Here is a 23,261-nt window from a genome sequence, read left to right on the forward strand (position 1 = left end):
GATTTATTTTGTATTTAGTTTCATTAATTTATATTTCACAAAAGATCTTTACAAAATTATAATGACATAAATAATCATTTTCTTGTCCATATAAGGATCAGTAGGATATAAAGAACCAACCAAAAATTTTAAATTAAACACGATACCTTATTTACATGTTCAACAGCATGACAATTGAATTAATATTTTTTTTGACTAAGTCACAATATTTTTTTTTTTAAGTTTTTGAGTTGTTAAGTCAAAAGCAGCGGGAGTAGTTTAATTATCATGTTTTAAAACACAAGAAATAAATTTTCGTGTTCAACTTAAACAGTTTTTTTTTTTTTTTTTTTTTTGGGCTCCCCAAGCGGAGCATTTATCCATGTTGTACGCTGTAACGGTTGACCGAACCAACACCACCGCGACACGAAACGCCACGACCACGCAATAACGTAACGGGGCGCGAACGGACACCTCGTGTTCCGTTACGATCGGCGCTGTGTACCGTTATCTTCCGTTACTATCGGAGACATTTTTATTATTTTTTTATTCTCGCCTCTCCTCTTCCTCACCTTTTCAGGACCAAATCCACCGATCCTTTGGCGACGACCCGATACGCGATCGCGGCGATACGAGGCCGCCGATATTTCGGGCGATATATCGGAGAAAACAAATCGGAGCGACGGAGAAGGAGAGCGGTGGGAGAAGAGATTTGAGCTTCGGATTCGATTTCGACGTTCCTCATAATCGGAGGTACGGGGAATGCTTTGATTTATTTCTATTATCGATTAACTACAGGGGATAGTTGTGTTAAAATTATCAAAAATCATTTTAATTGGAGCCTCGTGTTACAATTTGGGGGTGTTTGGATTCACTGTGAATTCTCAGTTTCTGAGTTAGTAGCAGAGTGTTTAGTTTAGTTCCAAATAGGTTTTTGGTTGGATTGTATAATAAAAATTTTAAAAAACCTATTCGTAGAAGCAGGTAAAGTGCTTTAAAAAATTTTTGGACTCTGTAAAGCATCAGAGCGGTTGCGTTTGGACAATGCGTTCCCAAACTTGGCCCGTGTTTAAATCACTTTTACGAAGAAGATGCTGAAACATAATATGACTGATGAGAATGTCAGTGTTTGGCTTAGCCTTGAGCATTTTGAGTTGCATTGTCATCCAAGTTATTGATACTAGGAAGTCGGTACGAGTCGTAACATATAGTATCAGAGCTACTCTAACTCCTGTGTTCGTATTTTCGTGGCCACTTAATCATGCTTCTGACGCTAGTATGGCGAGCTGTTATGTTTCCAAAAATCCATTGTGGCGTTTTATTTGGATTCAACGTCTGTGATTGAGTCCGGTATGAACATCATAACTTGAAGGAACACTATTACGTATGCGATTTATATCTGTGTTTTTAGTGTTCTTCCTTATTGGCTTCTTGCTGCGTTATCACGACATTCTCATGCTTTTCACTTTGGATGCGATTATGCAGATTGCTGAGATTTTCAAGTTTGTGTAGAGCGCAATGCCTCGCGAGTTGGACATAGGGTGGCAACATGGTACGATGATTGGGGGGCACAGACACCACGTGCAATGCAACTACTGCCACCGGACTATGATTGGTGGCATCACCAGGTTCAAGAAGCACTTGGCGAGCAAAAGAGGTGAGATTAGGGGCTGTGAGGCTGTTCCCAAGGAAGTGAGAGAGATGATAAAGAAGCATCTGGCTATGTCAAAGCCAAGGAAAAGTAAAGAAAGGAAGCATAGAGGTACAAAGGTGGGAGCTCTTGCAGTGCAACATTCCTTGGATAGTAATGTAGAGTTACATGCATCGGATCTGGATCTGGCTAATGCTAGAGAAGGACATGCAGCCGTTTGTGATGAAGTTGAGAGTATGAGCACTAACTCTTTTCTGTTTTATTTCCATTATGTTATAGGTATTTAAAAATTTTCATCAAATTATGAATCAATCATTGAGAGCTAATTTGGTGCTTCAATAAAACTTTTTGTGAACAGTAATGAGATCTTAAAGAGGTAATTTTGTGTGATGTGTAGTTTAGTATATCTAGAGGCCTTCACTCGGGCAAGTTGTAATTGTTAAACAGTGTTGTTCTATCCCGTTCAAAATCTGGACGGTCAAAATCTGGAGGATTTTATATAATACATGTAATCTTTTGAATCGCATTATAATCCTTTTAAACTGTGCTAAGTCAATTTCTTCAGAGTTCTTCTTTCTTTCGAGTCTCCTTAAAATGACACTAGGCATTAGCAAAAGTGAGACTATAGCTGTGAATATTGAATGTTCTCAACTTGGTCATTGTTATCCCTTCGGTTATTTTGTTGCATTGCTTCTACAATACGTCGAAGCGTTATTTTCTTTACTTTTTTATTGCTATTTCCTTACCTTTATTATGTGGTGTACATCCTAAATCAGCGAACCGACACTTAAGTCTTGGGAGAAGTGAGTTCTTCGATGCCTTCTCCAGTGTTCCACACAAGGATGAGCAAGTATGTAGTTGACATTTCAGTATTTCTGAATTATCCTTTTCTTTATGTTATTGTGAATCTATTCTCTGCTCGTGTTCTAGTGCCCTATAAATCCTCGTTTTCACTTTGCAATTGCTCGTCCTCTGCATAATTATGAAGGGTTTTGCACCCCCTCGAGCCACTGATCTTGGATGGTCGCATGGAAAAATGGTGGATGGGGATCGACAAAAAATACAATGTAAATATTGCCATAAGATAATCTTAGGAGGTGGAATATCCCGTCTTAAACAACATTTAGCTGGCGAAAGAGGCAATATAGCTCCATGTGACAGTGTTCCTGCTGATGTAAAAGCACAAATCCAGCAACATCTTGGGTTGAAGGTTTTGGCAAGATTAAAGAAACAGAAGGATCCAGAAGGATCTAGAAGTTCTTTTCAACACAGTGGAAAGAGATGTAATGACGACTTTCCTAGTTCAACTTCCATAGGAGATGCTTCTGTTAAAAGAAGAGGAGAAAAAGGAAAACACGAGGGGTATTTTCACAAGAGTAAGAGAACAAAGAAATATCTTCCACACTCTACAATAAAACAGAAATTGACTTCTCAAGAAATCATAGACCAAGCAGATCTTGCAGTTGCTAAATTCTTCTACGATGCGGGCATACCATTCAATGCAGCAAATTCATTTTATTTTCAGAGAATGGCTGATGCAATCACTGCAGCTGGTCCGGGATACAAAATGCCTTCTTTTCATTCATTACGAGGCAAGTTATTAAATAAATGTGTTCATGATGCAGCAGAAATCTGCCAAGAGCTTCAAAAATCATGGGAAGTAACAGGCTGTACTGTTATGGTTGATAGGTGGAAAGATACTACTGGTCGCGTTATGCTTAATTTCTTTGTTTATTGTCCGAAGGAAACCATGTTTCTTAAGTCAGTAGATGCATCTGAGTTAGAAAATTCTTTTGAAGGGCTGGTTAATTTGTTTGATACTATTGTTCAGGATGTTGGCCCACAAAATATTGTGAATTTTCTGACTGAGAGCTTACCTTACTATAATACTGCAGGAAAAGTATTAATGGATAAGTACAAGACCTTCTTTTCAAGTGTTTGTGCTAACCACTGCATTGAGTTGATGTTGAAGGGTTTGGGCGAAATGGATGAAGTGAAATGCGTGATGGAAAAGGCAAAAACAGTATGCCGATTCATATATAATAATGAATGGGTCCATAATTTATTGAAGAAGAAAACTGAAGGGATGGATGTTATTCAGCCAGCTTTGACGGAGTTTGTTATGAGCTTTTGTACGTTACAGAACATTATCTTCTTCAAAGACTCCCTTCACCAGATGTTCACTAGTAATGCTTGGGAGCAGTCATCCTTCTCTAGGCAATATGTTGGTAATGAAGTAACAAAGATTCTCTTAGATCCACAATTTTGGATATCATTGATGAACATTGCGAAGGTATCAAAACCGCTTACCGATGTACTACGGGTCTTGGAGAGCGAAGATAGGCCTTCTATGGGTTATTTATATGGTGCACTGGAGAAGGCAAAGAAAGAAATAATTTTAGCTTTTGGCAACAATGAAACTGAATTTATGCCATATTTGGAAGTCATTGAGAAAGTACAAGATGAGCTTCATTGTCCCCTTCATGCTGCTGCTTATTACCTTAACCCTTCTATGTATTATAGTTCCAACTTTTCCATCAATAATGTGATTCAGAAGAGTTTGCTTGATTGCATTGAAACCCTTGAACACAATTTAGCAGCCCAAGATAACATTACAAGACATAAAGGTTTTTACGAGGATGCTTTGGGAGATTTCAGTCGCCCTGTGGCAATAAGGGGTAGAGAATCACTGCCCCCAGGTTAGATTGATACCTTTTTTCAATGTATTTTAAGCTGCTGCTTAACTCCATATCAAAACACCAGATATTGGCTTATATTATGAGGCTTTTACATGGTATCACTATAAAATCACCTGTCTTATATGTATCCCTGGAAAACCTGAATTTCAATAAATACTCGATAAGCCCAGTTTCGATCAAAAATAGCCCGAGCTTAATGGGGGTGTCATCCTATTCATTGGAGAAGTTTGTCTTCTATTAGAACTTTTGATGATGAGCATTTTTGCTAGTACAACATTATATATGTAAAAACATAAAGTTACTGGGGTGCATATATGAAAATTCAGATTTAGCCAAGAGATATACGTAAACTGGTAATTCTGCAAGAGTATGCATGAATATCTATTTTCTTTTTTCTATAATTCATAATGTACTGACTCAAATTTCACTTTATCATACAATTCAAACGCCCAGCTACATGGTGGTCACTGTATGCATCAGACTACACCGACCTTCGGCGCTTTGCTGTCAGGATATTAAGTCAGGCATGCAGCATAACGACGTCTCGAAAGACGTGGACTATGAATGAATCCAGAAATTCTACTCAAAACAGATTGGAACATGAAAGGATAAACGATCTTAGTTTCGTCCACTATAACCTGCATCTTCAACGAAGGTAAATCTAATGTCTTTGTTACCTAATTTGGTTTCATAGAGAATGTCATTAATGTATACTTCTTCATCCTGTATTTTGACAGGCAAATGGTGGCATTTGGAAACAAGGCCCTTATTGCAGGAAATTATGATCCATTATGCTTGGAGGGGATGAATAACAATGCAAAAGACTGGATAAAGGACCCTGAGGGACTTGATGGGTTCTATGTCGGTTCACTAAAGTGTACTCAAATTAGCAGTCAGATTCCTACCGGGGATAAGTTCAGTAATTCAGGTGATGATAATACTGGTTGTGGTGCTAGAGAAACTGATGAAAATAATGATAGTGACGACCAGTGAGGATTCTTGAAATTTTAAAACTAATGAGGAAGCATCAGAAACATGGAAGATAACAAAAAATAGACCAGTTGGAGTTGGGCCAGTGAATGGATGGGCGAATGTATATTACTTCAATTGAGGAGTTGTGCTGTATTGTTTTGTTGGTTGAGATCACTGTGAAAGAGACTCTGTCGAACATCTGATTTTCTTGTTTTCAATTCTGATTAGCCCTGGTTGTTTTGAGAAGTGCTTTATTCTTCGCCCTTCGCTACCTACTATCTACAAAGCATTCTGATATATGAAGCACAAGCAGTAACTTAGACGAATATATGACAGCTGTGGATGGTGGAATGGTTTCATTTTCTAATTTCCCACTTTTCATCGGACCCAAATTTCAATTGTCTAGTGATGCTCCGGGTACTCATGGAAGTTGAACGTCTTGCTGTAACAGTATATGGTCATCTTTCTCAGAAGAATTGCTATATAGAATTGAAGTGGCGTGAAGGCTGATCATATGATTAGTGTAAATAAACACGATAAACTTCATCGTGAGTTGTGGAAATTTTCCGTATTCTGTACATTGTACTGATATTATGCGAGTGGCCTAATGCTATGCACATGCAAGGGGAGTAGTTATTGGGTCCAGTGTAGCACGTGTAGATTCAATTGTACATATCTTATATGTAATTTTCATATGTAATTTTCCTTTCTTAAGCATCTAAATGATCTTTGTATTTCTTATTTGCCAAGGGTAAGTGCAAATGCAGCATGCTGCATTTGCTTAATAATTTCCTGAAGGTAACGGCGGCAGTGACTGCAAAAGTTAGCCAAGTTATATTTCCTATATTTTGCTGAATGTGATCTGTTTGTGCGGTTGAAAAGGCTCAACATGGAATGCTTTGTTTTACGAAGAATTTGCATATCATGGAGTGAATGATGATAATTGAGATCCGAAATGTCTCTTTTTTGATGGTTTAGAACTGTCTTTTATTCTATGAATGTGCACTGGAGTATTTTTGCATAGTATTCAACGAACATGTACCCTCTATTTTGTAATTTGTTTTACATTTGTTAGTGCACTATAGTAGTTTTTTTTATTTTTTTATTTTTTAAATCCCGAAATCTTCACATGGTATCATATGATGGGTTATTGAACATCGCATCATGCAGTTTATGAATTATGATTATATCGAGTGTAAGATGCAGTTTCGGAGTCCGTAAATTTTCATGGCCGAGCGGTATTTTTTTAAATTCTAGTTTTTATGCCATGTGCTCCCCGGGCACAGCGGCGTATAATTGGGCTATAGGCCATATATATTAGTTTTAATTTTCTTTCATAATAAAAGGCCATAGATCCAAAAAATTAGAAGAATTGTTGAATTAAGATGTAAAAATTTTACTGAACAAGTTGAAACTTATGAATATATTTTCATAAAATAAAGTCTATTGCTACAGTTTTCTATTTATATATTTATATAATGAGGCAAATTTACAGATTCATCCCTATGTGAGACAAGTTTGCTTCTGGGAATAATTGCTCTAAATTTCAATCATGCAGTTCTTAATATCTCAGCTTAAAATGATGCCTGGTCTTATCCTATGCAGGAGTTTTTTTTTTTTTTTTTCTTTTTGAGAGAGAGAGAGAGAGAGAGAAAGAGAGGGAGAGAATATGCGAGGGAGTTTCACAATCTCAAGAAAGGGTCAATGAACAGATCAGAGAGAACGAAAGGGAAAGTGATGTTTACTATAGCTATATATCTAAGAGGCATATGCAAGCTGTTTACTGATTAATTTCGCTATTTAATATCAAAATCAACTTTGTTAATGATATCATTTTTTTTAAAAAATGGCTAATTACATTAGAAACTAAGCTGCTTCATCATCACAAAAACGTACATATGGAAGAATGTTGCCATTATATATAGATACTTAATATGTTAGAACATATAATTGATGGTTTATTGAGTACGGCTGGTATACTATCGGCAGTATAGAAGTTTCCGTGCTACCAAGTTATTTTCGATTATGCGGTTTTCAAATCAATAGTTGGCTCTATTAGACTTGATCTATACTATTGAAAGTATTTAGAAACTAAATTTCATAATTTTTCGGCATTATTTATCTATCAAACGAGTAGTCTAAAAATAAAAGGCTGAAAATAAAAATCTCATAAAACATGATGATAAAAGACTTGAATTTAAAATCAGAAGTATTGATCTTACTCTAAATAGTGAAAAAAAAATTTTATAAAAATTTTATCAGATTTAGATTGTTTTACACCGTTAAATTTACAAACGTATCACATCTACCATTAAAATTGTTAATTTTAGACCTTTTAATCATTAGTCAAATAATGCCAAAAAATTATGAAATTTAGTTTCCAAATGCTTTTAATAGTGTAGATCAAGTCTAACGGAGCCGATCGTCAATTTGAAAGCCGTATCATTAAAAACAACTTGATAGCACGGAGGTCTCTATGCTACCGATAGTATACCAACCTATCTCTTGGTTTATTTATCTCTCTCTCTCTCTCTCTCTATATATATATATATGAACTATAGTTCAACTAGAATATTATTAATAGTATGTAAATAGTAGTTACAATTAACTTTTTCACGGTTGAATCATTACTATTCCACCAACTCTTTACTAAACTTTAAGCATCTAATGATAAAAAATTTGATAGCAAATACTCTTCCCAGATTATTAATAGTAACCTAGCACAATTAAATATAATATATATACATATATGGTTAAATTTGCCAGATAAATTATTTTATATTTTAATAGTAGAATTCTTTGGCAACATTAATTTTCGTATGGCCAATGATGACAAGGAAGGTGACTAGACAATGAAATAGTTACTTTTGAGAAGAGAACGTAATCGTTATTAATGTGATCCAAGTGCTAAAGAAAGGTGAGGAAGTTGCTGGGAAAATGGTAAAAAAAAAAAAAAAAAAAAAAAAACAAACAAAAATAGGATCATAAATTCATAATCAACTCAAAACCAATTAGACTAAGACTTGATATTGTCACTCACCTAATTTTCTTTTATTCTCGTGCATATGCTTCTATGTAGCACCAGTGAATACAAGAAGTAGAGGTAAATCTTTGCTATGTTTTAGGGTCCACTATTGCAATGAAATTTCAATATAATTACATGAGGGCAAATGATAAAATTAATTTTAGATAAAAACGTGCAAAAGCTATTTTAACTATCGACTATTTTGAGTCTACTATCCAATATTTTAAAATTCTAAATTTACCATCCAACATTTAATATATTTATAGTTACGAAAATTGTATAAACATATGACTAAACGTGTAAAAATAAACGGCACATTCAAAATTTAAAGTCAAAATATTATTTATTGACTAAAATAAAAAATAAAAAAATTATTACTAAAATTAAAATCTTAAAAAATGAAATAACCGACTGAACACGGTCCATAACTCGGTTAGATTTAAACTCAAGTTAAATTTAGTATATTTTTACCAAAATATATGAAGAGAGCTTTTGCCTCTTTCGTCGGGGTACGGAGTGGATCTCCAAGTCAACCGTGTAACACTCTGCAAACTATGGGTGAGAATATCACCGGTCGTTTAGAACAAGATGTAAAGTAATAATACATTTCTTTTTTTTATATTTAATTATCATTTTCAGAGCTTCTATTTCCTTCTTCTAAACTATACTTTGACTGGTCCCTCCTCCTCCTCCTCCTCCTCCATTTTCCCACCCATCGCCATTGACGACGAAAAGGTCATTAATTAATAAACAAGTACTTAGAAGAAGTAATAATAATACTAGTATTGTGGCGTCGCCCAATTTCATCCTCCAAGCCCATTCAAAGCCGCGTTTCCCCTCTCTCTCTCTCTCTCTCTCTCTCTCTCTCTCTCTCTCTCCCTGTCCCTATCTATAACCTATTTCTTCTTCTTCTTCTTCTTCCCCAATATACCGCCCCCTCGACCCGATCCTCAAATCCCAAATCCCAAATCCCAAATCGCTCTAGATTCGAAATCGAAATCGAATTCGATATTGAGATTCTGTAAATTTGATTGACTAGGTAGGCATCGGAGCGAGATGAACAACCTGTTCTCGTCGTCGTGGAGGCGCGGCGACGACCTGGAATCCGGGGGAGGGGGAGTGGAGATGGGGGCGAGCGGGGCGAGCTTGGACAGGTTCTTCGAGGACGTGGAGGGGATAAAGGAGGAGCTGCGGGAGGTGGAGCGGATCCAGCGGCGGCTGCAGGAGGCGAACGAGGCCGGGAAGACGCTGCACGAGGCGGCGGCGGTGCGGGGGCTGCGGGCGCGGATGGACGCGGACGTGGCGCAGGCGCTGAAGAAGGCGAAGGTCATCAAGCTCCGCCTCGAGGCGCTCGACCGCGCCAACGCCGCCAACCGCTCCGCCCCGGGCTGCGGGCCCGGCAGCTCCACGGACCGCACGCGCACCTCCGTGGTGGCCGGGCTCCGCAAGAAGCTGAGGGACTCGATGGAGGCGTTCGCGGAGCTCCGGAAGCGGGTGGCCGGGGAGTACCGGGAGACGGTGCGGCGGCGGTACTACACAGTGACCGGGGAGGAGGCGGACGAGGCGACGGTGGAGGCGCTGGCGGCGACGGGGGAGGGGGAGCGGTTCCTGCAGCGGGCGATCGAGGAGCAGGGGCGGGGGAGGGTGGTGGACGTGATCGCGGAGATACAGGAGCGGCACGGGGCGGTGGCGGAGCTGGAGCGGAGCCTGCTGGAGCTGCAGCAGGTGTTCCTCGACATGGCCGTGCTCGTCGAGGCGCAGGGCGAGCAGCTCGACGACATCGAGAACCACGTCGGCCGGGCCAAGTCCTTCGTCGACCGCGGCCGCGAGCAGCTGCAGGTCGCCCGCACGCACCAGAAGAGCACCCGCAAGTGGACCTGCTTCGCCATCATCCTCCTCCTCATCATCATCCTCGTTATCGTCCTGCCCATCGTTCTCACCACCACCAAGAACAACAAATAGCCTCCTCCTCCTCCTCCTCCTCCTCCTCCTCCTCCTCCGCTCTCCTATTTAATTTTTGTTTTCTTTTGTGTGTGCTTCTCTCTCCTCTCTCCTATTTAATTTTTGTTTTCTTTTGTGTGTGCTTCTCTTGCTCTTGCAGTGGATTTGAGAGTTTTTCTCTTTCTTTCTTTCTTTCTTTCTTTTTTTAATTCCTTCTTTTATGTTCAATTTGATACGTTATATAAATGTTGTTGTAGATTGTTATTGTGATGAAGAGTTTATTACTCCCTTAGGGCGCGCGCGCTTCCAAATGTGAGCAGTGTAGGATGTTATTATTATTATTGATTCTGAATCCGTTGATCTATCCCATCATTTAATTTCTCGTTTTCGACTATCAAGCGCGGTCGCCACTCAAGAGCAACAACAAAGCGTCTATAATTTAGTTAAATAATTCATCTTCTGCGTCATGGCGGCGTGAGGATAATCCATCTTCCGCGTCATGGCGGCGTGAGGACGACGAACTTGTTTAATGCCGGTTCATTTGGCTGGTAGTAGGAGATAGAAAATTCCCAATTTGGCTTGACTTTTTTGCGAGATTTACTTGCAGAAGGGAAGGAAATAATACAATGCACTATATATACCACTCGAGCACATATACCACTCGAGCACATGCTTGTATTTTTGCCTCTGTATTTTTGCCTATAATCCTAGTAGATAACCCAAATCAAACATGCCCTTATTAGAGAAGAAATACCGCTGAGTCTACAATCTAAAGAGGCTTACAGGACTACAATCCTTATTTAGAGCACATGATTGTATTTTTGCCTCTGTACTTTTGCCTATAATCCTAGTAGATAACCCAAATCAAACATGCCCTTATTAGAGAAGAAATACCGCTGAGTCTACAATCTAAAGAGGCTTACAGGACTACAATCCTTAATACAAGAATTGTAAGCTCTCTCCCCATAGCCGCTACCAAATTTTTTTTTTAAAAAAATTTAATATTAAAAATACAGTGACGACCCTAGCGCACAAAATGTTGGCTGTTGAATAATAGAATTGCACGATTGCAATCCCATTTTAGTTGTAGAGTTCCCATTCCTCTGGTACTTATCCTAGCATTCGCTATCAACGTGACGAGAAGCAAGCAAAACATTGATGCTGACCGGTGGTGGTAATGCACCTGGATTTGCTCATTACAGGAGATCAAATCAAAGAGAGGGCAAACTTGAACACTTAAGCAGGGCATTTGGAAGAAGAGAAAAATTGTGCAACACCAAAATTAATAGAAAAGGGAAACTAAATTATTTTCTCGACCAATACTAATAATACCGGCACCTCCGCTCAAAACTATCATTTTACATACATAAACAGCACCACAAAGATTACATTGAAAATGTGCTGCAATAGGGCTATCTATAATACATGACTCCATCATGGTCGCAAACTTATACTTTTCCACAAACTCTAGTACGCTCTCCCACGATAAAACAGGTACAAAAAAAAAAACATAAAATAAAATCTGAACATAAGAAAGAATAGAGTACCTAGTATAATAAGCCTAATCATTCAAAGTGTGACATAAATACACTCACCTATCTGCCGGCAGCTGAATATACACAGTGAAGCTTTGTAGCGGCGGAGGACAAATCCAGATCAAATTCATTTTTTCCACATTGAACCGACTAGAAGATAGGTTTGTGTTGATTTTGTGGCCATTCATTTCATTCCCAGACTGTGGTGCCTTAAATGTGATCTTCCTGCTGGCCCCTCCCAGAGATGTAATCATCAGCCATGACTGGCTCATTAATCTTTTTCCGATGTAATCTCAATTGCGCCAAAGAATAAAAAGAACCTATCCCAGCAGGAACCTCACATTGAAAAGAATATATCCACAAACTGGCATTGCCTACTATATCCAAGCGAGAGAACCTCGATCATTAGCTGATTGAGGGCGGCCCCTGGTCGGAGTCGGTGGCCTGTTGGCATTAAGCTCCTGATACCGAAATCATGGAAGATTTTTTTTTAAAAAAAAGAGTAATAGCAATTTTCTTAACACAAAGAAAGGATGTATATTAGAATCCTTGCAGAAAGAAAAGTTGCACCTGCATCCATGTATCCTCAATATGATGCTCAAGGGAGGCTTCGGGTGAAGTCATAGCAGGGGGCAAAGGATGAATAAGTTTTGGAACAACCACAAGGTCTCTTCCCAAAACTAGAATGGCCCCCGCATTATTTGCCGTACCTGGATACAGACTCAAAAATATCACAAGGGGAGGATCATAATCAGTAAATTGGGCCTTCTAAAACTAGAATCGCCCCCGCATTTTTTATTTATAATTCATATATTTTAAGAAAAAAATTCTACACCATATATAATTTATTTATATTGTCAAAAAAATTGTATGCATTCATCAAAAAAATAAAATATTTATCATCTTACATTTATAATGCATAAAAAAAACTTTTTTAATTGTTTGCGCTATAGATTGGCATTAAACTCGCGTCCAAAAAGTGTCCACAATGCACACTTGTCCGACACGGACACACGAGTGTTCGACACGGACACGCTAGGCTAATAGAAGTGTCCGTGATACATAGATAGCAAGAAAAACAAAAATTTCAAATTGGAGCCTCTACTTTTGAAATCCAAAAGTACATTTTAGCTTCCAACACAACCAAGAGCCAAAATTTTCAGCCAAACATCTAGTTTGTTGAAGCTTTTTTCTGAGTAATAAGCAGTTCCGAAAAACATGCCAAACACAAACTGTAGATATCCAAGAAACAGATCCTTACCGCAGTAATTAGTGGCAGAGAAAAGTGTAATCAGGTGACCTTGGGCAAAACGCTCAAAACCATCCATCACACACTCATGAGCTCGTACTATCAACTGCAGGTCATTGTTATTACAGAACTCCATAACTCGATCAGGCTGCAGTTAGAGGAGTCAGAAAGAAGATTTTAACTATACTTTCACAAAGAAGGCGAAATTTAGGTCAACAAAGTAAACAACTGACCCCAAATGTGACTAGACCAGGACCCCTGGCATTTGGTCTTAGCCCTTCAACACTATCATTTTCAGTTGGATCAGACCTGTAGATGCAAAAAAGGAAAAAGATGTTATAAGAGCAGTAGAAATAATAGGAAAAAGATACGAAACACAAGCAGCATATATGTGTGTCTGGAATAATTACCATAGTAGATCCATCAGAATAATCGAGCCTGCTTCCATTGTAATTGGCCTTTGAAGGTTCTCGATTTGCTCTATGTGATTTATGGATCGACCAATGCCACCATGCATACATATTATTTTCTTTTCAATTAATGCAGCCAAAGGGAGCCAGTTAAATAGTCGATTTATGCGGTGCCAAGTCCAGATCCCATCTCGTTCTCCCTGTTCCCAAGCAACAAAACTGATTATCCACAATATGCTAGCAAGAAATAAAACAAATATAAGAATCTATGATTACCATCCGCTCAATGCACTCGATGCGGAAACCAAACAGTGCATTAATATCTGCAGCCTCATGGTTTCCACGAATTAAATGAACATTATGGGGATACTCAACCTGCAATATAGTAAACAATGATAGTTTCACTCGGTCAGCTAAACATCTCATCTTTTACATCCAGCAGGAAATAAAAGGCAAAAAGAGCATAAAATACACATGCATGAGCAGAGTGATACCTTCAATGCAAGGAGAAGAGTAATAGTTTCCAAACTATGCTGACCACGATCAACATAATCTCCCAAGAAGAGATAATCTATATAACTGACATAGAAATATGGAGAATACATTTAATGAAAGTGGACAGCAGAAAAATGGAGAATACATTTAATGAAAGTGGACAGCAATACAAAAGAAACAAGTTCTTAATTTACACACAAAAAGAAGGAGATGGTTGACTGAGGCGTATAAAAGAAGAGAAGGACATGCTGGGTCTCAATACAACAAATGTGTCTTAAAGATGAAATTTTAGAGCATCATTGTACTTTCTGAGAAGTGCACATTTCTTTGAAAATAGATGTACTTACTATTATACCATCCACAGTGCTAAAGTCCATGGAAAGGATTAAATTTAGGTTAAACTTCAATTTGCCCCTGTGGTTTAGCTCATTTTCCCTTTGCCACCTTGTGGTTTGAAAAGTTGTACTTAACTAATTTGTGGTTTTATCTTTATTTTTACCCAAACAATCCATTATCAAATAGGGTAGCTAAGTAAAATTTTTTTGATAACCACAGGACAGTTAAGTGTTTAACCACCGGGTGACAAAGTGAAAATGAAATAAACCACAAGATGGTTAAGTGCAATTTTTTAAACTACAAGGTGACAAAGAGAAACTGAGTTAAACCACATGGGGGCAAATTGAAGTTTATTTACCCTTAAATTTATGAAGTAACCATCCTCCAGACAATAAATAATATTATTAAAGAAGCACCTTAATTAACTAACATTGCGGCAATAGCTGCACTATCACTATCAAAACTTTATCTCTTCAAGAATGCTGTGGATATACTTACGCTATGTCCCCTGCTGTTGAAGGAGCACCATACTCATCAAACAAGCGCATAAGATCCCCAAACTGACCATGTAGATCACCAAATATCTTTACAGGAGCTTTAATTTGCAGGACAGTTGGCTCACTTGAAAATATTCTTTCAGCACTATCACACAGATCTGCAATCTCATTGCAGTCTAAGAAAAATTGCCTGCGTACAGGGGGCTTCCAACCACGTGGCTTTAAAAGATGTGCAATAACCTATATTCGCAAAAAATAATCAGAAAATGAGATGAAGATATCATCAAGTAATCTTTTAATAACTTTCTTCTTTTTTTTTCTCTTTTTCTTTTTCTTGTTGGAGTGGGAAAAACTTTCGCGTGTAATTATCCAAAACACTTCATATCATATAATCATGCCAGTGTTCAATAGAAAACAGAACAAAATAGAAAATTGCCTGCTTATCCATTCAAAGCCAAAATGAAAGATGGAATCACTAGCAATTCTTAGCAATTTTCCAAATTTAGCAATAGAGTGTACCTTTTTAGGCACACTATTTATAGACATTTGTCGGTCTAATAACTTCCTTGCTGCTGTGGCGCTCTCAGGAGTACCGTAACTGACCCTCCGTCCTTCATTTTCAAACTGGTCAATTGAAAGCTGCCTGACCATACCACCCAAAGCTCCCCCTGTCTCCGCAGCAATAACCACCTACATTATTAAAGAATTTCATTGTAATGTAACATTAAATATTGCAAAATGGTCGGAACTCAAATTGGAGCTTTTCCACAGTTAACCATCAAAGTAAAAAATTGAATCCAAAAAATCTGGAAAAAAATTGAAGTGTTACATACCGCTCTGTGATGTAGCCGAACCCCAGGTGGTGTGGCATTATTGGCAAAGGAAAGTTCTGGAACTTTAATCAGGCTAGGCATTTCCTTACCACTTGGCATGGCCTCTGAACCTCGATCTCCATCAGGCAAATGCTCCACCTCACCATTACTTTGCCGAGCCTTCACAGCAGCTAGCGTAGCACTAATTGCCTCAGCTTCGGCAGCTGAGGCTTCAACTAAATACTCTACACCTTTGCTCAATCTCCTGAACCAAGATAAATCCTATGTAAAGCACTCCAACAAACTTGGGTAATAATGTCTTAAATCAGATTTATTAACCCATTTCCATAAAAAAAAAGGGGGGGAATATTTATAAGTTAAAGCTAAGGCCTAGATTGGTGCGGCTTCTGTTTTTTTCATTCTTTTAAACTGAAATACTACATGATTGAATGCACCAAATGGAAGATTGCCTGAAATCTGTACGCTGAAGGTTTTGCTCCCAAAAAAAAAAAAAAAAAAAAAAAAAACACTAAGTAGTATCTGCTTTTTGCTTCTTTGAGAAGACGCCATTCTACACCCAGCCAGGGTGCATCGTAAGCTAACCAATAATAGAAAGGAAGGAATCGTTTGTCTGGTGATGCATTCAATTGTATAGTGAGTCTAAAAACAAAAAGAAAAAAAAAAAAGTAAGCAATACAGAATGAGGCCTAAGAAATTGTAGGTTACCTTTGTCCCTGAAGGATGGCATTTTCAGGACTAATATCAGTATTCATATCGCCGTTAACAGGAGGAGCAACTGGTACTCCAACAACAATAGGACTATCAGGAACTGCATCGGGAGAAGATTGCCTCATTCTTTCATCAGCATACGTAAATCCTCTGGGTGATCTGGCTACTTGAGCATTGGTTGCAGTTGTACCCGCAGCGCCAGCAGCATGGGAAGCTGTGCTTGTTGTTTCACCAGCAGCCAGATCATCAGCAACAAGAAGGTCATCAAGCAGCACACCTGAAATAAGAAAAATTGTGTGACAGGATACCCAGCCCTAATGAACATCCCCTGAACTAGAAATAGTTGGCATAGTCATCCTAATAAGCTTAATAAGGATGAGTATTGTATGTAGGCTCAAAAGCTTGGCAAAATCTGTGTCAATTATAACAGAGACCACACTATAGTGATATTGGGGCTTATGCATTTGGGCCAGTCATACTGCACCTCGGTTGTATCAGAGAGTGTATCCCATCTCATCTCCCCCACCACACAACTTCCCCCCCACCCCCACCCCCACCCCGCAAAAAAAAAAAGGAAAAATGTAAACCAAGCAAAGGAGGCAGCTCAGGATCTTCTTTGGACTACTTTCTTAACTACAATGAGAAGATAGCTTCACGAGACTCGAACAATGCAACCAAAAGAGAGAAAATACAGACAGAACTTGATATTTCATATCGACAACATTAAATACTTCAAATCTACCATATTGACATATTAATACTGAGGAATCAGTGGACTTTCTTACCACCACGTAACCCTCCATATATGAAAATCGATTCACCAACAGCTGCAGCTGCATGCCTACATCGCCGTGTTAGCTCAACGGAAGCATCTCCACCCGCTGCATCAGCACTATATCTCCCTGTTCTGGGACTTGTCACAACAGATTTTGTATCACACCAGACTCCAGCAGCAGTATCAAGAACTATACCAAAGAAGCAGAAAGAACTAAGATTTTCACAAAGATATCATCAAAAACAGGAACTTGAACCATAAAGAAACCAACACAAGAAGAGAAAAAAAATGAAATAATTATTTTCACTTCCACTATTTAGGTTTAATTTGCAATTCGCAAGCATATCAAAAAATCACTGTTGGATCTTAGTATCTCACTAACCACAACTGCCACATAATAGCGAACAAGGTAACTAAGAAAAACAGCTTTTCAATTTCATTCGTTGTAAACAATCATGTAGATTACATGGAAATTACTTCAGAGAAAAGGTTCAAAGATACAAGAAATAGCATGCACACCTGAAGATAGATAGGCATTATATGTCTCACAAGTAAACTATGGGGTAAAGATGGCAGACAAATTTCACGCTCCTTGTGTGACCTACTTTTTAGGGCAAACCAAAGGATCGTTTCTGGGGACTTTCAAGCTTCTTGTGATTTAAATTCCTCCACATTAGTCATAACAGAAAGGAGCAAACTAAAAGCCTGTTAAGTCAGGTCTCATTCAGATCTGGCTTAAGCAATACAATATCAAGCTTTAGCTCCCGATCTACATTATACCTCGTTCAGTATGGAAGAGGGTTGCTCCTGAGATGCATTTGTCTAAACTGCAACTGAGCTACCTATTAACTATTGCTTTTTGTGTTTCATTTTGCTAATAGGTAGGGCGTAGCACCAACTTCCAGAGCATTAATCTCATGTTACCTGCAATACTTGAAGAGTCCTCTACCATGCGTCCGCCTCCGAGAGCCCCTCCGGATACATGAAGTCGTGCATTTACAAAAACCTAATAAGAGATCAGGATGACAGAAAGTAACATGATTGTTATATCCGGAAAGAACCAAGGAAGGTTGTTTAATATAGTTGACTCACAGCTGCATGTTGATATCTAGGAGATGGAGAAACACCAGGAGCAATCGCCCACTCCCAACGCCCATCCCTATGTTTCGCAAGACCATATGCACTTGACAGGGGCTTCAGATATTAAAGAAAGTGAGATATCACAGGAAGATTTCAAGTGGATCAGTAGTTGTAATTGTAAAGGGATTATCTGACTTATACACCAACAAATAACTAAACTATATCAACAAACATTAGGTCTAGCAAGATCAATAGGTGCATATGTCTTCTGTGAATTTGCAACAAAAACTAGGAATCTTTGCATATAAGCAATAGTTACTCTCTAACGAGCAGAGTTCACTGACTATATGAAAATGCTTGATTACCTACTAACAAATATCTTAACATGAAACACTAGCTGTCCGTGATTTTTTATTCCATCTGATGTTCTCAAAGTCAATTAATTTGCACTTTACAAATTATTTAAAATGATTCGTATTGTGCCTAGGTTTGAAAGAAGGATAAGTGCCACTGTTGCATTTCCCCTATGAGAGAAAAGGGAAACAACACACTAGAAGGCACACAAACACATGGACAATCATGCCAACTACCCAGCTCTTCACATTTTCTCTTCAGCTAGCCCAACAACCACAACCTCCTCCCAACACTCCCGTGGGTAGGGGGACCAACCAAAACAAAAAAGGCCAAACAGAAATAGAAAAGATTGTTCCCTCCATGCTCCACAACGATACTTTAGAGGAATCCTTAATTCCCACAAATTGACAAGGAAAAAGCACTCCCAATTTGTTTGTTAATGAGAGAGAAACACCACAAAGGTTGATAGATTTACAATTCCCATATTAATTTTGGTAAGTAAACAAAGTAGGTGTAAGAAACTTGTCTTTTGGCAAAGTAGGCTATTGATATAAAATTAAAACGTATAAGAAGTTTGTCCGAGAGATTAAAGATCAAATCCAACACCGATAAATTTTGGCTTTATCCTGACCAGTCTTGAGAGAAACACTATTTAGATAAAATCCAAACAGTAAAAATATGTATATTCGTATTGCAAGAAAGTCCCAATCTGCTAGCTTGCTGCTATCACCATTTTAGAGATAGTTTAAGATCACCATACTTCAATAAGATAGTCACGTTCCACAAACATGCGCATCATACATGGGCCACTCCCACCGCAAAGCAAAAGATCATCATAATTTGTAAAAATAAATATTGACTTACCACACTATTTGCATCCCTCCCACCACAAAGCAAAAGAAGGCCATCCGAACGTGCACTTGCAGTTGCATACCTGCCAATGAACTTAGAATACACTAAAAATCTCATAGAAAGATAAGAAACTTATAAACACAATCACTACAAGGTGAGGCGCAGAAGAATTTACAAACTACTTGTAACTCATAATAACGAAAACGAAACTCAAAAGAATACAATCCTAATACAATATGGATTAGAATGGTTAAATATATTACAAAAGGTAGAGTAGAAAATGAGATCCGCATCACTAATCATTGGAAGAAAATAACTAAATGAAGCATAAAATGTAAAATGCGTGCATAATAAAAATTTCCTTGGTTTTGCTCAAAAATCTAACTTAGAGCTTCAGGTTGACAAACTGTCCATATAGAGTGATATATTAAAACCTGCGGTTGCTCCGGAGCGAGTTGATTTTTCTCAAATTATTCTTTAATTAATCTCTTCTTTGATCAATAAAGGATTTTCATTTTATTGTACACTTCTTTCATTATTACCATTTCTGACTCACATATCAAACTAATCTGGATCAAAATTCTTCTATCGGAGGTTTGATATTAATTTAATAGTATATTGCCGAACATGCAAGCTCGAAAGATTAAAATGTTTGCCCTCATAAATGGAGAGATAGGCTGAAGGGTGTTTAAATGAAACCTCACACATGTAAGCACCTATATAGTAAGCATCATCAGCAATAGGCTATGGAGGACATTACTACCAAGTGCTACGATATATCCACAAAAGTCCCACCACATGAAGTCCAAATGATATTATATAACAAAAAGGAGTATATATTATTAGATTAATATTGCAATCTGATCAATATACTCACATGCATGGAGGTGGGCCTTCGCCTTCTGGTTCCAGCTTCCTCCATTCATAGGGCTTAGCAGCAGTATCAAGGGCCCAAACATCAGCTAAAGGTCGCTTCCCTGGAAACATTGATGCAATCTTGAACTCATTGATCACCCGACATCCACAGAAAATGCTGATATAAAATAGGTGCAAATGGAGATAATTTGACATCTACAGGGAGAATACACTACCATCATTTCCACCAATTGTTAACAAAAATCTTTGTCCCACCAGAGCCATCACATGTCCATATCGTGGGCCAGGACCAGGTCCTTGCACGACAACCCTGAAGTCAAGCACATAAGGCCTTAATATTGATTTTGGAGATAATTCATATACAGAAGCACAATGGTGAATGCAAATCGATCACCTATGCCACCGGGGCCGCTGTTGTGTTAAGTCAAGGACATGAAGATCCTCCGCAGACAAACCAGCAGGTCCAATCCCACCCTGTACAGCAACACAAGGAAAATAAATAAATAAATAAATAAATTTGAGATGACCATCATCATTAAAGGTCAGATGATATTCACCTATATGAAAAAAAAAAAAAAAAAAAAAAAAAAACAGAAAGGAAAAAAGAAAAGAGAAAAGCTTCTTTTTGGACCACCTGTATGACCACCATAGTCCCAACAGCGGTTGCAACATGTGCAGCCCTTGGTGAAGGTGGTTCTCCAAGTGGATTTAGCCTGAAAATGATGCCATTCTCATTAAAGAGAGTTCAAAGATAATGAATCCAAACAACCTAATTCTACATGTAGGTATCAAGAACCAGTATACTCTAGCTTCTTGAAGTTTAATTCTTACCTTGTCCATTTTTTTGATTGCACGTCATAACAATGGACATCAGCTGTTGCACCGGCAAGACCTGCAATCCAGGAGAAGATAAAAATTGCAAAGCAAAATCTCTTATAATGAATCTTTAAAGATCATATTATTGTACTCCGATCATTTAAATTAGACATGATAGCAAGTGCGTCCCATTTGGCCCTATTATGTATTTTCCTTTGTCACCTTTTCCCCCAATTTCAATCCAAATCCCATAACAAGCTAAAGGCAATCACAATTCAATCCTCACAGTAGGCGATTTCCTCGAGAAAAGTAGGGTTTAGAGGCAGAGAATGGTTAGGAGCAGATAAGGGAGAATTGGGAACCAAGAACGTACGGATCCCAGCGCCACCAGCGGGCGAAGGTGGGGCGGCGGCGGAGTTGCCCTCGAGAGCGGTGGCGCCGCCGAAGAGGATGAGCCGCGGCCCGACGAAGCCGGTCGTGCCCTCCTCCCCTACGGCGGCGACCGCGGTGAGCGTGTGCCCGCACCGGCACCCGGGCCCATCCTCCTTCTTCTCTATGACCGCATCCACCGCCCTGTACGTCGGCGCCGGCCGCGGCGGCGCCGGCCCCGGCGGCGGCGGGGGCTCGCTTGGAGGATCCTGGTGGTGGATTGGGGCGGCGGCGGCCGCGGTGGCCGCCGGATCGCGGCCGTGCTCGGCCGTCATCGCGGTGTCCACCTCCATTTCTCGCGGCGGAGGAGGAGGAGATCGTCGAACGCGGCGGCGGAGGGGGCGGAGCTACGAGGAGAAGAGGATAAGGGGAGCACTCCTCCGCCGAGAGGGGGCCGCCATAGACGGAACCCTAAAGGACGAGGGTAACGGGATTCGTCTCCGTCGCCACCACGCCCCGAACCCTAGAGAAAGGGAGAGAGGGATCTCGTTTTTCCCACTTGTGGTTTCGATTATATTATATCTTCTCGATCTCTCTCGATCTCTCCCCTAAGCTTCACGAACGAAAGAAACGGGGAAGAAGAATCGAAGAGAAGATAAAAAAGTTAGAGTAGAGATTAAATTGGGAAAAGGGGAGGAGACGAGGAAGAGATTGCGACACTAGAGAAGAGGGCGGGGCGAGAGATAACTCTCCTTTTTTTTCTTTTTTTTTTTCCCTCAAAATTTCCAACTCTCTCTCTCTCTCTCTCTCTCTCTCTCTCTCTCTCTTCTTTAACCGGACGAGGAATATTAAAAAAAAAAAAGGAAAATAAAAGGCATAGAATCATGTTCGGTCGATAGTAGCCGTTCGTTTGGAACAATTGTCTCGATGTGAACGGTTGAGATGCCTTTTGATTTTGGGAGTTCAAATTTGGGGGAGAATTGGTTTACCGGGACGTCCAGTAGGATGGAGCTGGCGACGGCGGACAGCTGGTGGGGCCCGCGGGCGGTTTACCGGCCCGGCCGGTAACCCGCGGAGATATGGAATTACCGGTTTTTTCTATGGAAAAATAGCAGGAAAAAGAGAGAAATTATAGTGTGGACCCAGTCTACTACGTCATTCGTGGACCAGCCAAGTCCTTCCCATCCGTTCATTCTCATCACATTTCAATCAAAGCCATTCAATAGTTTTCAAGATTTACTAAAACTTAAATTGTTTTTTTATTTTGATCATCAAATTTGCTTACAGTATTTTATCGTAAATGACTTTCTTGGTATTACAACAGTAACATCCAAATTAAATCTTATTTAAAAGAAAATTTTTTGCCATAATAATTATTTGGTACTACGACAATAACATCAGAGGAGTAATCGTTTCAATAAAAAATCATCATACTTTTTTATTAGACAACTACTACATATTTGAGTCAGAAAAAGATAAATACGAGTTTGGATGATTCATAGCTGATATGATGGACTGAGCCTATGCAATAAATTCTTTGTAAGGGGGATAAATTTGATAGGGATGGAAATTGGGGGGTAATGGTGTGTTTGGTTCCACGTAAATTGTAGAAAAAAAATTTTCTGTGGAAAAAAAAATTTTCGTGGAAAAAATGTTTTACGTTGTTTATGTTTGGTTCGTAGGAAAAGAAAAATAGTTTTCCGTTTGGTTGCAAAAAAAATTATAATAAAAATTATTATATATTTTTTTATTTTATATATTTTATATTATTAATATATAATTATTATCATATTCTATATATTAGTATTA

General features: G+C 38.9%; 3 protein-coding genes across 7 annotated transcripts; 2 read left to right on the forward strand and 1 right to left on the reverse strand.

Moving 5' to 3' along the window:
* Positions 403-6,212, forward strand: LOC109712929. Of its 4 annotated transcripts, none has more exons than XM_020236744.1 (6): positions 403-732; positions 1,492-1,864; positions 2,407-2,480; positions 2,619-4,329; positions 4,783-4,984; positions 5,067-6,212. In XM_020236744.1, the coding sequence occupies exons 2-6, from the start codon at positions 1,498-1,500 to the stop codon at positions 5,320-5,322; spliced, it is 2,610 nt and encodes an 869-aa protein (XP_020092333.1). In that variant the 5' UTR covers positions 403-732; positions 1,492-1,497; the 3' UTR covers positions 5,323-6,212. The 4 variants fall into 4 exon arrangements, with proteins under 4 accessions (XP_020092333.1, XP_020092332.1, XP_020092334.1 ...); XM_020236743.1 differs by having other exon boundaries at positions 404-732; positions 1,465-1,864; XM_020236746.1 differs by lacking the exon at positions 403-732 and having other exon boundaries at positions 1,805-1,864; positions 2,561-4,329.
* Positions 8,852-10,617, forward strand: LOC109713508 (syntaxin-121-like). Its single transcript, XM_020237628.1, has 2 exons — positions 8,852-9,061; positions 9,366-10,617. The coding sequence occupies exon 2, from the start codon at positions 9,383-9,385 to the stop codon at positions 10,286-10,288; it is 906 nt and encodes a 301-aa protein (XP_020093217.1). The 5' UTR covers positions 8,852-9,061; positions 9,366-9,382; the 3' UTR covers positions 10,289-10,617.
* Positions 11,550-22,253, reverse strand: LOC109713507 (serine/threonine-protein phosphatase BSL2 homolog). Of its 2 annotated transcripts, none has more exons than XM_020237627.1 (21): positions 21,457-22,253; positions 21,099-21,159; positions 20,902-20,980; positions 20,662-20,741; positions 20,483-20,577; positions 20,269-20,368; positions 19,404-19,473; positions 18,198-18,299; positions 18,030-18,111; positions 17,116-17,295; positions 16,328-16,607; positions 15,623-15,863; positions 15,309-15,479; positions 14,791-15,029; positions 13,956-14,040; positions 13,738-13,836; positions 13,462-13,661; positions 13,285-13,360; positions 13,064-13,199; positions 12,373-12,512; positions 11,550-12,263 (listed from the first exon to the last, which is right to left on the reverse strand). In XM_020237627.1, exons 1-21 carry the CDS (start codon positions 21,803-21,805, stop codon positions 12,180-12,182), a joined length of 2,949 nt encoding a protein of 982 aa, XP_020093216.1. In that variant the 5' UTR covers positions 21,806-22,253; the 3' UTR covers positions 11,550-12,179. The 2 variants fall into 2 exon arrangements, with proteins under 2 accessions (XP_020093216.1, XP_020093215.1); XM_020237626.1 differs by having other exon boundaries at positions 15,623-15,866.

This window comes from Ananas comosus, linkage group 7 (genome assembly GCF_001540865.1).
Source record: "Ananas comosus cultivar F153 linkage group 7, ASM154086v1, whole genome shotgun sequence".
Lineage (NCBI taxonomy): Eukaryota > Viridiplantae > Streptophyta > Magnoliopsida > Poales > Bromeliaceae > Ananas > Ananas comosus.

Excerpts from the sequence above, each read along its gene's own strand:
- LOC109712929 (XM_020236744.1), top strand. The coding sequence starts at position 1,498 with ATGCCTCGCGAGTTGGACATAGGGTGGCAACATGGTACGATGATTGGG. Across the intron at positions 1,865-2,406 it reads CGTTTGTGATGAAGTTGAGA|CGAACCGACACTTAAGTCTT; the intron begins GTATGAGCACTA and ends ATCCTAAATCAG. Across the intron at positions 4,985-5,066 it reads AACCTGCATCTTCAACGAAG|GCAAATGGTGGCATTTGGAA; the intron begins GTAAATCTAATG and ends GTATTTTGACAG.
- LOC109713508 (XM_020237628.1), top strand. The coding sequence starts at position 9,383 with ATGAACAACCTGTTCTCGTCGTCGTGGAGGCGCGGCGACGACCTGGAA.
- LOC109713507 (XM_020237626.1), bottom strand. The coding sequence starts at position 21,805 with ATGGAGGTGGACACCGCGATGACGGCCGAGCACGGCCGCGATCCGGCG. Across the intron at positions 18,300-19,403 it reads GGAGGGATGCAAATAGTGTG|CCCCTGTCAAGTGCATATGG; the intron begins GTAAGTCAATAT and ends TAATATCTGAAG. Across the intron at positions 13,662-13,737 it reads TCGAGTGCATTGAGCGGATG|GGAGAACGAGATGGGATCTG; the intron begins GTAATCATAGAT and ends GCTTGGGAACAG.